The sequence below is a fragment of the Anomalospiza imberbis genome, chromosome 7 (genome assembly GCF_031753505.1).
Source record: "Anomalospiza imberbis isolate Cuckoo-Finch-1a 21T00152 chromosome 7, ASM3175350v1, whole genome shotgun sequence".
Lineage (NCBI taxonomy): Eukaryota > Metazoa > Chordata > Aves > Passeriformes > Viduidae > Anomalospiza > Anomalospiza imberbis.
The window spans coordinates 14,315,906-14,332,115 of record NC_089687.1 but is presented as its reverse complement, the minus strand read 5'-3'; the positions used below and the strand labels follow the sequence as shown (position 1 = coordinate 14,332,115).

Genomic DNA, 16,210 nt, shown 5'->3' with positions numbered 1-16,210 from the left:
GACAAAGCTTCATTGGCAATTGCAGGTTTGTTTAATGTTTAAATCTGTCATGATTCTGGGTCACATTGGAATGCAGGAGTACTGCTTGTAATTACTGCAATTGTGTTGATGTATAATTTAGTATTAAGTACTTTCATTATTATTTTTGTTGTTGGCATTCCACCACACGATACTATAGGCAAGACCAAATGAAATTTATGCTATTATTTGGCTAGGAAATAATTACAAATAACACATTGTCCTTTTTCTACTGGAACAGAAAATAGTGGGCTACTAATGAGTTTCTGCCATGAGAAGTGATGAAATATCAATTGTGCAATTCATGTAAAATTAAAATTAATTGAATTACAGAAAAAACATATAGTGGATGGGGAATAACCTTACATTTCCCACATGCTGGGTTAGGTCCCAGGCTTTTCCACTGAATTGGCTACTTCTCAGAGGAGAAAATCTTCCTAGGCCTTTGCTTTACTTCTATGACTATTATGTAACTGTACAGTGATAAGAAAAAAAAGAGAAGAGCTCATTAATTTTAGATGTCTTTAGGCATCAAATGGAAGCATTCTCTTTATTGGTTATCATCATTCACTTGACATCTAAAGTTTGGAAGTTTAATGTTGAACAATTTGACTGGTAAGAGGGATGTTTAGTGTTAGCACCAGGGAGCAATGAGAATCCATTATTCATTTCTCCAGGATCTGTAAAGGACTAAAACGAAGAAGGCTTGTCATGCTTTAATGTTTTTGAAGTATTTTTTTAAGGGGATGGCAACTCATAAAAGGTTAAGAACTGCTAGCTAGAATATACATTCTTTGGTTGGTTTTTGTGATTGTGATCGGTGTTTTTAGTGACTACTGATTGTAACCAAGGAGGGGGGGGGGCAAGAGAAATACATCAAAGACAGCAGTGAGTAAATAAAGTCTTTGTGATCAGCTGGACATTCCTGTGGGATGAACAGCAACCTCTAATTGCAAGATAATGTGGGACTAGTATCCAAACAACTGCCTCTAATATTACATATAAACAAACAGGAATCTGTAAAATATTTTTTTAATAAAAATATCATAACTGATCTGATTAGCTTTATCAAAACATGCGTGGGGCACTTTTCCATCCTCTTCAGTATAAAGCACAAATTGCATGCATTTCCATTTATATATTCTGATATTTATATAAGAAGATGAAGACTTGTTTGCTGTGAATGGATAGGATAGGATAGGATAGGATAGGATAGGATAGGATAGGATAGGATAGGATAGGATAGGATAGGATAGGATAGGATAGGATAATTAATTAAATATCTCCAGGAAACATTTCATTAATGGCAAGGTCAAACCTTCTTGTTCTTCCCCATAGAGAAAATCTTTCTGAATAGAATGGAAATGTGTCATTTCAGCAGGAAAGAACTGTGTGGTTTCTAGGATTACCTCACCCTTATGAGGCTATGAGTTGGTGTAGTGTTGGTAGGATCTGCAAGAGGCTTGTACCTATTTGTTGCTCTGTCTAGGGAATGTAGGGCTGCTTGCCTTTCTGAATGTTTACTGTGTAAGTCTTGGTAAATCTGGATCATGCTGGCATGCTAGGAAGGGATATTTTTGTTTGTTTGGTTGGTTGTTTTAAATCTAGGATCTCAGAAGTTCTGACAGCACACATACAGCCAGAGGATAATGCTGGGCAAGATTATTCCTATCCATGCAGTTTGCTTTGTTTTGCTGTGATGTAACTTACTGCTGTTAAGTAGACAAAAATACTGCTCTCTGTTAATAGTTGCCTTTTGGGTTTTAATTTGCTACCAGTTTCTGGAAGCTTGTTTTACAAGCAGCACATTTCTGCAATATATATAATAAATTTATCTTTACCTCCATGTCCAAGAGAGTAGTGTCATGTTTTGTCTTTCCTTAGCTTGTGACTCAAGGCTGTGAATTCCTTAAAATAATTGAAAATGTTGAAGTGATGGCTTTATTCCCCCTGCCCTTCTTTGGTTTTCGAGTTTTGTGATTCAGATTTTGACTTTTTTTTTCCTGTCTGGACACCTATTCATGTGATTCCAAAAGGTGGGGTTTTGAGGGAACATCCTGTATTGAAAATTCCTAGTAAAGATGCTCAGATGCTGCAACATTTCCAGACCTGTGCTTTGGCTTTCAGAGTACAGTAGTAGAAATGACATGTATTTCCATCACTTGTGCAGTGAGTGATGTGAAGAAAATTTTTCACAATTTACTACATTTGGTTCATTTATCTGGTAGTGTTGCCTTATTTCAAAACATAGTTTGGAAACAAAGCAGAAATTTAGCTTGAAATTTATGTTTATTCTTCTACATGCAGATGACCCTGGTATCTGTATACACATGTCTTTGACTCATTAAACTGTAGAGGATGCTTGCTTTAGGACTGTGAATGTTCTCTGACAAATTTGGCAGGTAAACTTGAAGATGCCACAGCATTGAATGATAGATTATGATATCACATAATTTGGGATGAGAAATATATCAATTCTAACTAATTCTAACTATTTGAGGCCTTCACTGTTTTTTGCTGAATCTTTATGAAAGCCTTTTTACAGAGTTGATAGAGCTCTGGAAATGGCTGAATTGTTACAGGTAAGAATATTTTTTTTTTACATTTTTCTGTGTTGTATTTTCCTCTGATCCAGGTCTAGGAAAACATTATTATAAATTCAGTAGTTATTAAATAGAATAGATTGTATGAATAAACTGTATCCAATGTTTTATTAGATATGTGCAGAAAATAGGATTTGCCCAGACTGGAAAGTTACCATCCTTATTTTCTGAAAAATCAAATCTCAAACCTCAAAAGTAAAGAGTTGGATAATTTTGAAAACTGCAAAGATTTGAATTTATAGCAAGCTTGCAGTAATTGAAGGAGAGATGGCTCTTGTAAGTAATGTGCAGTGAATAAGACATTCTATTTCGTTGCCAAGGAAATAAAATGAGGCTCTTGGTAAAGGGAAGCAAGGAGGAAGACATTGCAACTGGGCCAACTGTTACCATTACATAATCCACCTGGCATGGTTATCACAAGTGTGGAACCTTGTGGATGTGTGTTTTATAGAAAATATTAAATACCTCCTGCATTTCAGTGACAGGTTGTGCTGTTGATATGGTATCCTGGTGATATAATATCCTTTGTGTGATTCCACCAGTTGGCCCATATGTTCTACTGTAGCTATAGATGGGGATAAACTGGCCTGTCCATTTGAGTATATAATTATTCCTGATTTTTAAGATATTTTAATAAATAATGGAAGGCTTCCAGAATTCTCAGAATATTTTCCAAAGGAAACACATTATTCACTCGCATGTTCCTTGCTGACTGATGATAATGAAAAAGTAAAACCAAAATCATTTCATATTTGCTAAATCCCTTGTTTTCCTGCACAATAGGGTACACAGAAATTTTGATAAGCTTCTTGGAAATATATTTGTGCAAAGCTTACAGACCATTGCCATTCTTTACTCACTTCATTTAATACAGTGAAGGGTAGCTAATCTGTCACAAATTCAGGGCCAAAGATCACTTTGTAATGACTAAATCCATTCAGGCAGAGAAAAAAAAAAGCTACATGCATGTGTATCAAGCACCCAAACAGGTATGTGGATGGAAAAGAAATACACTCTGAATTTTGAAATGAAGAAAAATCTGCCAAAGTTTGGAGGTCCCAGTAAGGCACATCATGAGCACCACATAATTCCCTAGAATTCAAGCAAGCTTTGCAATCACAGGACAGTTTTCAATGAGACATGAGACAAAGTTTTAATGTAATTTTATTTCCTGCCTCTCCCTGTTTCTGAACAGGTGAGTCTGGACTAGACAGGCAAGCTCTCAGCTTTGAAGCCTTCCAGGTGCTATAGAATTAGTTTTTTTGGTCTTTTTTTTTTGGATGTTTAGAGCATGAGAAGAGTAACTTGGTTACCATCTTGTGTTTCCCATAAAAGATAATGGAGAGATTCAACAGGAATTGAGTGTCTGAGAAATGTGGGAGAGAACACCTTTGGACACTATTTTTAAATCAAAATTCTTTCATGTTGCTCTTGTTTTAAAGGACAAGCAAGTTCTTAACTATTATTTTTATGGCAGAAGCTTCCTGATTCTTTCTTGCACCTATCTATTGGAGAACAAAGGGAGAGTTTGCAAGAGAATATAGTCAGTCAGAAAGGAATTCTAAAGCAAACTAGATAATAGTGAAATTGATAATCAAATTATCCCTGACAATGTTATCAGGTTAAAAGAAAAGACAGAAGTCACCTTTGCAAGCTCTTCTGGAATGCTGTTCCAGAAGAATGCATGATCTTCAATGGAAAGAAAAAGGTGGGCAAGGTTGGAGTTAGAACTTGAATAGATTTTGTTACATAGTATATTTAGTGCAATTTGTTGTTTTCCAGATGTTGGATCCACTGTCTCAAGTTAGTCCTTCCACTGACATCACTAAAGCCAGAGTGGTGCTGGCAGGGAGTGAGGCCAACTGACCTGTAGTGCTACAGCCAGTTAGAACAAAACTACAGATCTGAACATCGAGCTTGTTTAATAGCTGAACTTCAGCTTTGAATGCTACAAGAAACTGTGATTGAAATAGACCCATTTTGCATAATATAAGTACTTGGGTAAAGGGCTTTAGAGTTCTTCAAATTGTTTACTGCGAATATTATTTAGTATAAATATAAAAATTTAAAGAGTTCAATAATGATATATTTCTATTTTCCATAAACATTTAATTAATTGAACGCTACAAAATGTTTTCTAAAAACTGTAATTATACACTTAAAATCAGAACTCCTTGCAGAAAAGAAACAAAAATCAATTTAACTGGCTTTTAATCTTCTTTGTAACTGGAGCAGAGAATACATACTTCTAGTTCCATGAATAGTAGAAACCACTACCGCTGTAATTTTAGAATTATTTTATTTAAATGAATTGTATTATGAAAGATTTTGCCATCAGTAGCACGGAAAATTTTGATTATCACAGCTTGTAGTTTTAAACCCACAAACTACAATTAAAAGGTTAAAGTCGGAAAAAAAAAAGTGAATGGATACATTGCTGAAATCACTCTTTGCAATCATTCTTCTAATCATGAAGAAAACATCCTTCTCCCAGATGGACAAAACTGGCAAAACAGGAATACTAATAATAATGAAAAAAAGAGCTGGAACAACAATTTGTGCAATGAAGGGAATAAATTGTACCTAAGCTACAAAATAATAGACTCCAAGCCAGTGAACATTTAAGCATATGTTTAATTATAAGCAGGTGAACAGTTCATCTCCCTTTAATGAGACAACTGAGAAGCTAAATGCACTTATGGGGCTGAAGCCTAACATAGTTATTATTGACTAGAGCATTAATCAATTAAGAGAGCCATAAGAAAGCAGTGGTGGGTATGTACGTGTTAAATACGCCTGTTTGTGCTGGAGTGTTTGACAGATTTGCTTCTTCCCTCTGAACTGTGGCAATGAGTCATCCTGTCACCAGGGAGATGGACCACAGGTGGGTTTCATAACCCATCTGGTTTTCTTAACTTCAGCTATTTAAGCTATCCAGCTAATCTCCCTCTGTAGCTCAGGGGGAAGGGTTTTTTTTCTGCTTTGCCTTTCCTCACCTTTGGAGATATGGATTTCTCCCTTTTGACTATAAAAGGAGCCAAGGTGACTCAGCTGAAATTAAATACGTTTAGCTGGTTACAGCTGGGCAAAATGAAGTGCTCTGGGGTCCAGTGTTAGAATACATTAGACAGCTATGCACATATTGAACTTAATGTCGTTGCAGGTAATACTCATAAACATTAAGTTGATTTCTTTTAACTCCAGTTGTGCAGAATCTGTCACTAATGGCTTCCAAAAGGCTTGACAGCTCTGTCACATGATGACACAAAGCATAAACAAATATAAAAGCGTTACGTTACTAGCCTGTATGTTTCTTACTACCTTATTGCACTGCAGTCTAATTGAAATTATTTACATTTATAACCTTGTAAAGCACAGTAAGCTTAAGAACAGAACAATGGTGGATAGATATGAGACTGAAGCCTTTCTTCTTCACAAAGCAACAACCTCCTGCATATATTACCTGACTGAAATGGCTTACATGGTCATTCAGTTGCATGGCCATTCATAATATGTGGGTCATGCCAGGGGAGTACCTTTTGCAACACACCTGGAGCCCGGCAAATGCTTTGCAGCTTTGGTGCTGATCCAATCAAGTACAGAAATATCTGGGAAATGACTCATGCTGAGAGGTGGATACTTGCTGTTAATCCCAGCTTTTAAAGGGTACACAGTTTGTCATCATTTTTCATTGTGGTGAACATGTGTGTCTGGCTGCTTTTGTCTCACAGTTGTCTGATGTTTGCTGTGGGCTCTCTTCTCAGCTAATTTGCTTTTCACTTGAAAGGACGTAATCAGACAAAAATCCCCTCAAAACCAGTTCCACTGAAGAAAAGACCTAAGCAGAAGCAAATATATGAGGTAGGGTAGAGAGGAATGTGTTCTGACCCTGAAACATCTGCTCTTTTAAACGTGATGTTACAAATGTTTAACCACATGTGCATCTTTCCACCTTAAAAACTCAGCTAAGGCGGGGGAGGTGGGGGTGAGAGAAAAATTGCAGATCATACCCCAGAAGAAAGGTAATATGAAAATAACTAGTAAGGCTGAAATTATGGAAAAAATCAGATGCCTTTGGGACAAATACTACAGAAAACGAATACTAAATTAATACTAAATGCTAATCTTACAGATAGATGAATACTAAATGTAAGACCAGGAAGGAATTGAATAAATTTGCAGTTTGCAATACAGATTGGCATCATGGGTAGTCACACACTGAGTACATTCAGTATCACTGCACTTTTCTTACACACAACTGGAACATGTGCCCTAGTATTTTATTAAATGGGAACAGTATGTCTACTAACACAATTGAAGTATACCATGGATTTAAACTAGATTCTGAATGAAGGTTTTGTCATTAAAAAAAGCCATTGTCAAAACAGGAAAGAAATGCAGAGGCACTGTCTCATGAAGCCTTACAAAGAAGTGTTGACAGCTTCTCTGCTCACAGTTTCTAAGAGCTCTGGCAAGAAAATTGTTTTTATTTTAATTATTTTTATTTTCTGTTCTGAATGAACAGAAACAGTACTGAAGCAGAAAAGGGAAACAATAAATGACATATATGTTGGAAGACCTGGCCTAGCTCTCTTAAGTTATCACCTTCAACATTTATCTGTTGCTTTATATTGCAGTAGTGCATGCTACACTCTTCCTGTGTGTGAAACTGGAGATAACAGTTTTCATCTGGAAAAATAATGACTGTGTGAAATGGTCTGGAGACACGTGGAGCTTTTGGTCCCATCATTGAATTAAAGTAGGTGTTTCCATCTTAAATAAAGGCAAATGTATTGCTAATTGCTATATTCAATTGTTATATAAAAGGTAATTGTTATATGTCTCAATTTCCTGCAGAGCACTGGATTGGTTGGTACTGTACTGGGTACTGAATGCACATAGTCCCAGGCTCCCACAAAGAACTGGGATGAGTGTGCAGAAGCAGGATAGGAAGGAAGGAAGCTTCCCCACCACTTGCCCAGGCCCTGGTGCGTGGTACTGAGGGAAGCTTGGGGGCTAAGAATTAGGATGTGAATAACAGCACTGAGGTGGCTTCCTGTACTCCAGGAAACAGAACTCTGTCCTGACGTGTAAAGAAATACAGTTTCACAAAAGGTATTTGCCCAGTAGATCTAGCAAAGCAAAACCAAAGCCAGGTGGGCAGGAAGGCCAATGGTGTTGTGCCTAATGGCATCAGAAATGGAATCAGTGTGGCCACCAGGACCTGGGCAGTGATCATCTCCCTGTACCTGGCACCAGTGAGGCCACACCACAAATCCTGTGTTCAGTTTTGTGGCTGCACAATTCAGGAAAGACACTGAAGTGCTGGAGTGGGTCCACAGAAGGGGAATAAAGCTAGTGAAAGGTCTGGAGCACAAGTCCCATGAGGAACAGCTGAGGGAGATGGGAGGGTTCAGCCTGGAGGAAAGGAGTCTCAGGGGAGACCTCATAATGTAGGTACAGAGTTTGTGGTGACTGGGAGTGGGGCTGTGGCCCAGCCTCATCCCCAGTGGGCACAGCTGTGAGAAGCAGGTGAGCAGCACTGACAGCAATGAGCCATGGAGTGCCCAGGGGCACTGACCAACCACCAAAGGAACAGAGGGCACACGGGTGTAAAGCATATAAGATGAAGAATATAAAAGGTTGGGCTAAAGAACAAGAGGAGAAGATGCTGGGAGCCTTCTGATGAGGTAAGGTGTTACTCTGTATGGGTTGAAGCCTTCTGAAATTGTATGGTGATGCTCTGTGTTATCGTAGTTGTCTCAGCTGTGATGTTATAACTCTCTGTACTTACCTGAAAAGAGATTGTAGAAAGGTGGAGGTTGTTCTCTTTTCCCCGGTAACAAGTCGCAGAAATGGCTTCAGGATGTGCTGTAGGAGGTTTAGATTGGATACTAGGGAAAAATTTCTTCACTGATAGAGTGGGCAGGCATTAGAATATGCTGCCTGGGGATATGGTGAAATCGCTAGAAGTGTTCAAAGAGTGGGGGAATGTGGTACTTGGGGTATGGTTTAGTGGTGAACACAATGATGCTGAGGTAATGGTTGGACTCAATTACATGAGAGGTCTTTTCCAACCTTAATAATTCCATGATTAAAGGTCGGAATCTTCTGAAATTTCATGTCACCTTTTAAAATCAGGGGTTTGATTCACTTCCAGGTGCCCTTCCTTAAGGAATTAAGCTTCCCCTTTGTGCTTGTGAAGATCCGTGAGTAATTTGAAACGTACCTTTGTCCTATGAATTTGAACAATCAGCGATAACAATTAGCGGTACAGGTATCTTAAAACAAGAGTGTCGTTTTGCTGCGGGATGAAAGACGGCAGCAAACTCATTCCGCCACCTAAGATTAATCCCTTGCGATGCTTCCCAGGCTTTCCCACCCTGTTGGCTTCCTCTGGGACCTGCGGGAGGCAGGCAGGGTGGGGGAAGCCCGTCCAAAACCTGCCCCCATCCTTGTCCCTTTAAGGCAGCACTATCCCTTTAAAAGGCGGCCGGCGGGCGGGCGGCGGCGGTGACGGCCGGGGCCATCGCCTGCCCGCCGGGTTTTCCCCCCCTTCCTGCCGGTCCGTCGCTTGCAGCCCGTTAAAAAGAGGAGGCAAGATGGCCGAGCTGGGCAGCAAGGGGGTCACAGCCGGGAAAATCGCCAGCAACGTCCAGAAGAAGCTGACCCGGGCGCAGGAGAAAGTAGGGGAGACGGCGGGCATCCCCGGGATGCGGGGCCGGGAGGGGGGGACGCGGGTACCGGGGATGACAGCCTTCCCCGGAGCAGGGATGCGTCTCGCAGTGGGTGCTTGCGGGGGGGTGGCAGCTGCCTTCCCTGCCTGCGGAACTGGGGCCCCTTTGCGTCCTGAGAATGCCGAGTATCCCTGTGGGAGCGGTGAGGGTTCACCGTCCGTCCGCCTGCGGAAACACGGCATCGGCTCGGCCGGGAGCGCCGGCGAGGACGGAGCGCCGCACGCTCCTGTTGGATCCGCAGATGCTTATTGTCTCAACAGGAGGAGACCTTTCCTTGTGGCTTTTAGGTTGTGCTTTATGCAGCATTTTCGAGAGCGGTTCTGTATTTTGCCATAGCGCTAAATGCGTAACCTCAAAGATGGTGAGGGAAAGGAGATGGATCCTTGCCCCTTATCTTCCAGCAGCATCGCGTGATAGTCGCTGCTTGCTGTACTGACCTTGAACTCCTCGTTTTGGAATGGTGGCTCAGCCGAAGCCATACGGCCTCTAAAGATTGTGCCGGTCTGCTGAGAGAGGGGGGGAGTTTTGAATCCCGGGAGCCCTTTCGCTGCTCTCCGCCCACCCGTGTGCCAGCAGAAGGGGCCAGGAATATGCAATGGATACTTTTCCTGTTCATCTCTCTGGCATGCTGCATCTGATGCCAGATGCCTGCTCTGTGTAGGGATTATCGGGCGTTTTACGCAGGGACATTGATCAGCTGCTTTTATTGCGGGCACGCTCGTCTTGGTTTTCAGTGGTTTGCTGTGAGATGGCATTGACTGAATAAGGACTGGTGCATCTTTGAGGGAGGGCGGGCGAGCAGATCTGCCCACTGCTGCTCGTGTTCCCTGGGAGTTATCTTTAGCAGCTAGATTTAATCTAGGAGGGTTGGGATTAAATGCGGTGCTAGCCTGAGCCTTGCACCAGTCTCTGACGCTGCTGGGCCAGAATGGCAGCACAAACCTCTTGGATTTGATGTTGCCCATGCTGCATCCTCTACTTTTAGCTCACTTACTGAGACTAGGAGCATCCCTTGAACTTCTCCGACTGCTTGTGAAAAACACCCCAATGACTACCAGATGCAGTATGGAGCTGCAGCAGCAAGGTCCTGGCTTCACTCTGTACACAAGAGTGAGCATGGCCACATCTGTGGTTTTTTTATCCTGCTGTTGTTCCAACAGAGGGGACAGGCCAGGGAATCTGGTCCACCTTGAACTCGTCACAGATGCTGAACTTCATTCTGTGTTAGCCAGCAGATGGCAACCATATTTGTAGTTAACATTAGGGGAGGTGGTAGAGGCTGAGCTCCTGGGCTTGCTGATGGAGTTATTGTATTTAGTGGTGCAGCTTGGAACCAAGTGTGTCCTGCCAAGCCCTGCCCTGTCTCTTATCGAACATACACAGGTTCTTTTCCTAGGAAGGATTTTCCACAAATTTGTCAACTGTTGATCTAGCTCACTTCCTTGCTCATGCCCTGGTGGTGTTTGGGGACATGGGAATGACAATAATAATCAAGACTTAGCTGTGTATTGCAGGCGATTTGCACGATCTGAAAACAGTTGTTTGTCTCTTTGGGAAGAGAAAAACACAGCTTGGTTTCCTCTAAGGAGGAAAGGAAAGCAACCCCAAAGCACTTGCTAGCGCAAATTTTAGACCCTTCAGCTGTTGTTACCCTGCTGCAAACAATACAATTTTAATCTCTGGGCTCTCAGAAAAAGAATAAAATGGCATTGCTTGCTTTGTCATCTGACTTGCTTCTTCATATTGCTACAGGATTGTTTGTAAGGATTCTTCTCTTGTGAAGCATTGTCTGTCTGAAGGACAGACTCTCACTGAGGAATATCTTAGTGCTAACTTTCAGGTTTGTCAGGAGAGATACAGCTGAATATAAAGTGATGTGGAAGGGCCAGTGGTTATGGCACTCTACACTTGTCGTGTGTAGTTATAAACTGAGACACTGTGTTTAGCAGGAAGGGTGAACTGTGGGTCAGGAGATAAGGACCAGGTGTTAAATAATAAAATACAAGGTGTGTAGGGGTGGATCTGGTAGCAACTTAAAAATGTGTTAGATTTTCGTGAATGTATTTTGGCTAGGGTTGAACTTCTCCTTTTTGAGGCTTAAACAAGCTGAATTTTCCTTTTCCATATCATATTCTGATTTGTTTCAAGGATAAAAAAGTTCTTTCCTTGAGAATATCTCACTCTTAGCTTGAGCCCTGAGGCTTTGACCTCAGCAGTTTTTTTCCTGGTGAATTTCAGCCTTGTGCTAAGCAAAGAATGATGTCTTTTTGTTCAGTGCGAAATTCACACTGAAACATTGTACACATCCTTTTTTCCCCTTCTGAGATGCCTATTATGTAAACTATGTAAGATATTCCTTCAGAAGTGCTGTTTGTTTTGAGCCTTTCAGCAAAACTGTTGGCTATTTTTGGAAGACACTTGAGCAATTCCACAGGAAATAAACGATGGAATGGTCCACTGTGCTTTTTACAAATGGGGTGGACACCCGTTTAACCTCCATCTCTACTCAGAGGCAGCCTCAAGTACAATACTTGGCTATAACTTACCGGTTGTCCAGTGAAATGTAGCAAAGTTGATGCTGCTATCCATAGGAACACACCTTGCAGAAGGAACTCATGCAACTGTTTCGAACTCACATCAACTTTTTCAACTAATTAGGATATTTAGACTGGAAATCCTGATCTGTTCCTCCTAAATTTAGCTGAAGGATTTTCAGACTGAGATGTTGAGCTCTGGACTTCTCATAATTCTAAACTTCTTAAATTTGAGTAAAAATGTAATGCCCCCAGTGTCATGGTGTCTTAGAGGGAGCCTAGTGTTTGCAGCTCTTTTAAACTTTTCCAGTGAGGCTATGAAGATTTTTTTGTTCTTTATGTCTGTAATCCATTTTCTTGGTTAAAGTTTGTGTTTTAGCTTAACACTTTTTAAAATTTTAAAAATCTCCCCAGTTTCCACAATTCCCATTTTGCTCTAATAGTGTCCTGTTTCTGCATGTGTCTACATGCATGTTTCTGTTTGAAAAAATTCAAACAGCATCTTGGTGACTTGATGCTATCCTGGGGTGAGGATGACTCCTCTGAAGTTCCAGCAGGGATCTGAGCTTGGGGAGCAAATGACTTGGGGTTTAGTCGCTTGGCTGGTAGTGAGGGTCCTTGTCACAGGATCAGGCTCTTTGTTTCCTTCTGCATGTTAGGCAGAGGTTCAGTGTGTAAAGATGTTCTGGGCTGCATGGGCATCAACTGTTGATTTAAGTTGCATACAGACTGATAGCTTTGTCTGAGGAGATGAACTGTAAGACTGACACCTGAAAGAAAGACTTATTTTTTTCCCTTGGGAGATTTTTTTTTTTTTTTTTTGTGTGGAGAGGAGTAGAAAGGAATGAGCTTATTTTTACTTAGACTGAGAGTGGGGAGTTCTTATCCTCTAGTAGTGGTGGTGTCTCTCTTTTTGTTACAAAGCTGGGCAAAATGAGGAGTCTGTTTTCTGTGACATGAACAGGCTGCTGTATTTTGTCATGGCTTTCTTCTGATGTACCAACAAACCAAGGCACCCCTTTTTCTCCTTCTCCATCCCTAACCAAAGGGAAAGGCTTTGTTTTCCACGTGGGACCTGGCAAAGTTTAGTTTGGAAATCCAAACTCCCTTGTGTTAGGGTGTCACATTTAGGGCATAGACTGCTGTTTATAGTCACAGACTCTAGCTTGCCTTGTTGCCACGAAATGTCACTTCTGTTTTCTGTTCTTGGCTTTGTTAATTCCACTGATGTTTACCCACATGTGTTTGAAGTTTTCCTGGTTAAACCATCTGTCAGAGCAAATTTCTGCTCTCTTCTGGCTGCACAGTCCGAGGAGGCTGGGCTGTAGTCTTGGTCTCACAGATTGTGGTTTGGGTGGAACTGGGTTTGCAGGAGGCATGGTTTGCATTTTGAGTTTGCCCTGATAAGGCATTTTTCCTCCTTCTAAGTCAAGCTCCAATAGGTGGAGCATTACAGGAGAAAACACCTGGAATAAAATTTCAGCCCTGTTGAAGCAGGTGAGAGACCATACAAATGAGCAGTACCCAAGGACCTTAAAGCAAATTTAAATACAGCTGTTATCAGGATTCACCTGTCAGAGACTCCCAGCTCTGTAGAAACTGCAGGTGGGGAGAGAGTCTTTCTATAAAAATGGTAGATGCAGAAAGCTCTCTTATTGAGAAGTAATAATCTACCTACTTGAGGGAAGTTCTTACTGGTTTTCCTTCAGGATCCTTGTGTCTCTGCAAAGCTTCTATGGTTCTTTCATGCCTTTGCATAGGGTAGGATGGTGTGGTGGCAGTCTGCCTTGTTGTGCCAGTGAAGAACAAACAGCCTGAAGAGCTACAAGTATTGTTTGCCTACTGATCTGGCAGGAAAATTGCCTTTTTTTTTTTTTTTTTTTTCCTGAGGGACTCCCCTGATGTCAAAGACAGGGCTTTTTACTTTATGTCTGTTAGCTTGTTTTAAGAATGCAGGGTTTAGGGGATGGATAGAGTCTCAAAGGTACTTCATGCTTAAAGGTTGCTGGAAAACAGGCACTGGATACAGCAGGAAGATCTGAATTAATGCCCCTAGTGTTCAGATGATTCCACTATGAGCTCAGACTGTATAACTGGTATCAGGTCATCTGCATGGTACAGGGAGGAGGTGAAATAGGAAACCAGGCTCCACATGTCTCCTTGCCCATGGAATGGTTTGATTGGCAGGGCACTTACAGTGCCACACTGAAGGTGCCCTTCTGTCTGGCTATTGGCAACAGATTTCTTATATGAAGCAGAATCTCATGGATGGATGAATTTTCTGACTGGAAAAGGCCCAACCCTATTCCTTGTCAATTTATCTTCTCTGGAAGTTCTTGTCTTGCAAACAGTCCTCTTCAGTGCAGTTCTTGTGAAATCTGGTTTATGAAGTAGGATCTGGAAGATCTCTTTTCTCTGTGGACTTTTAAAGAAGCTGTAGGCCATACAGAGTGTCACCGACCTCATCTCTCAGGGGGTGACATCAAAGCTTGGCTGGCCTCTCCCTCTATCCTGCCTGCTCTTAGGCAAGGTTTGTATTTCCAGGCACAGATGTTTGTTTTCTTTCCAATGTCATGATTGCTCTTTACTGTGATTAGCAAATGACATGGCTGTAGCCAAGCCATTGGGGAAAGCTGGGTGCAGCCTTAGATGTTCAGCATCTAACTGGACTGGGGCCTTTGGGAATAACACAAATTTTCCTTTGTTCGTGACTCTTTAGATAGAGACACAAGACCCTATTGCTTGGGATCAAATGTATAATAAAGCTCTGGTTCTAGAGCTTTGGAACATTTGGAATGACAAGAGGGTCCCTTAGGTTAACAGGTATTAGAGTGGCTATATTTTTCCGCTGTTGCAATGGTGACCAGACACCTGAGCTGCCCATGGTGCGAGTTCTGCAGCTTTGCAAGGATCATCTTACAGTCCTGGCCGTCTACCTGTACACAGAGGGGTCAGCCTGTCTTCCCACAAGTTCTCTGCTGGCAACCTGACATGATCACAAAGCCAGACTCAATTTGCCAAGCAGGACAGGCAGGTCTGTCACCCTGAACTGGCCACAGCTCAGCCCCCTAAGTGACACATTCAGGGTGTGCAGACCAGCGGCTTCTTATGGGGGTAAGACTGTATTAATGTTGACCAGGAGACTGTGCATTCTCTACCCCAGAGCAATGAAAAGGGAACAAACATTAAAATATGAATGAAGTTTCCTTGGAGCACTGCTGGCAGGTAGAATTGTGCAAAAAGGTCTATTCTGACTTCAGGCTGTGTTTTAGGATTCTCTTGAGGGAGTTTGGGTTTCTCCAGCAATTGCAATATTGAATGCATTAGTGCCAGCAAACCTGTACCATTCTGGCATCCCTACTGCTGAGATAAAATGGGACATCTCTCACAGGAAGGGGTTGGGGGAGAGAAGAAAGTAATTCCCGTTGTCTCACTAGTCAAAATCGATTTTAAATGTGGTTTTAGTTGAGTACTTAATACTGTCAGAACAGGAGAGAGGAACCTCTGCACATTTGCCTGAGCTATTGGCAGTGGCACAGGGGATGCATAAATCTTGTCAGGTGTCTTTTCAGCAGGTGCATCCAAGTGGCTGGTGGACCTCAGACTGTTCAGGTTCCCCTGGGCACTTTCCTAGCCTCTGAAGCCATTTGATCTTCATGAAGTTGGCAAGTACTGCAGGGTAGGTCCTGTGCCACATTCCTGGAGAAAAACTTGAAATGTGTGTATTAGCAGAAAATAGGATTGATGAGGTGTGGGTTTTTTTTTTTTTTTTTTTTTTTTTTTGTGTCATCATGCCTACTTGCTTGTATAGTTTTGTTTCTTAGCTGCTACTCAGAAAGTACCTCTCTGTAGACTTAATAGTTCTCTTTAGATTTGTGGATTTGTGATCTGAAGGAACGGAAGGGAATAGAAAGTCTTCAACCTGCTTTTTTTTTTTTTTTTTTTTTTTCTTTCTCCTTCTTCTTCTGGGTTTCTCCTTTTTTATGTTGGGAGCTTGCATTTTTGCATTTAGGAAGGGTTTGCCAGAGCAGGGAGTTGAATTTTGTGACAAACTTGGAACCCAGAGCTTGGGGCATTCACAGACCTGGACAGAGGTCTCACAGAATCACTATGAAGCAGCTTTATGAAATGAGAAATAGGTACTGTGTTTGCTCAGATGTCTGCCAGTACATATGTGCAACATAGAATTTTCTACTGTTTAGGCTGGGTTGGAGTGAGCTTTACTCAGACCTGTGGCTGGAAGGTTGAAGTTTCTGAAAGTCAGCATTTCCACAGAAGTGCTGTTGGAGAGTCCTGAAAGCCAGACAGTGTTGCCTTT

General features: G+C 41.6%; 1 protein-coding gene across 13 annotated transcripts in view; it reads left to right on the top strand.

Annotated features, from left to right (window-relative positions):
• Positions 1–9,117: 9,117 nt before the first annotated feature.
• BIN1 (bridging integrator 1) overlaps positions 9,118–16,210 on the top strand; it is a 93,299-nt gene continuing 86,206 nt past the window's right edge. For 4 of the 13 annotated variants that reach the window (XM_068195465.1, XM_068195470.1, XM_068195462.1 and 1 more), the window contains exon 1: positions 9,118–9,307. In XM_068195465.1, the coding sequence (XP_068051566.1) occupies positions 9,224–9,307 (84 nt within the window). In that variant the 5' untranslated portion in view covers positions 9,118–9,223. The remainder of the gene's footprint in view (positions 9,308–16,210) is intronic. The other 9 variants (XM_068195467.1, XM_068195469.1, XM_068195472.1 and 6 more) reach the window with 3 other exon arrangements.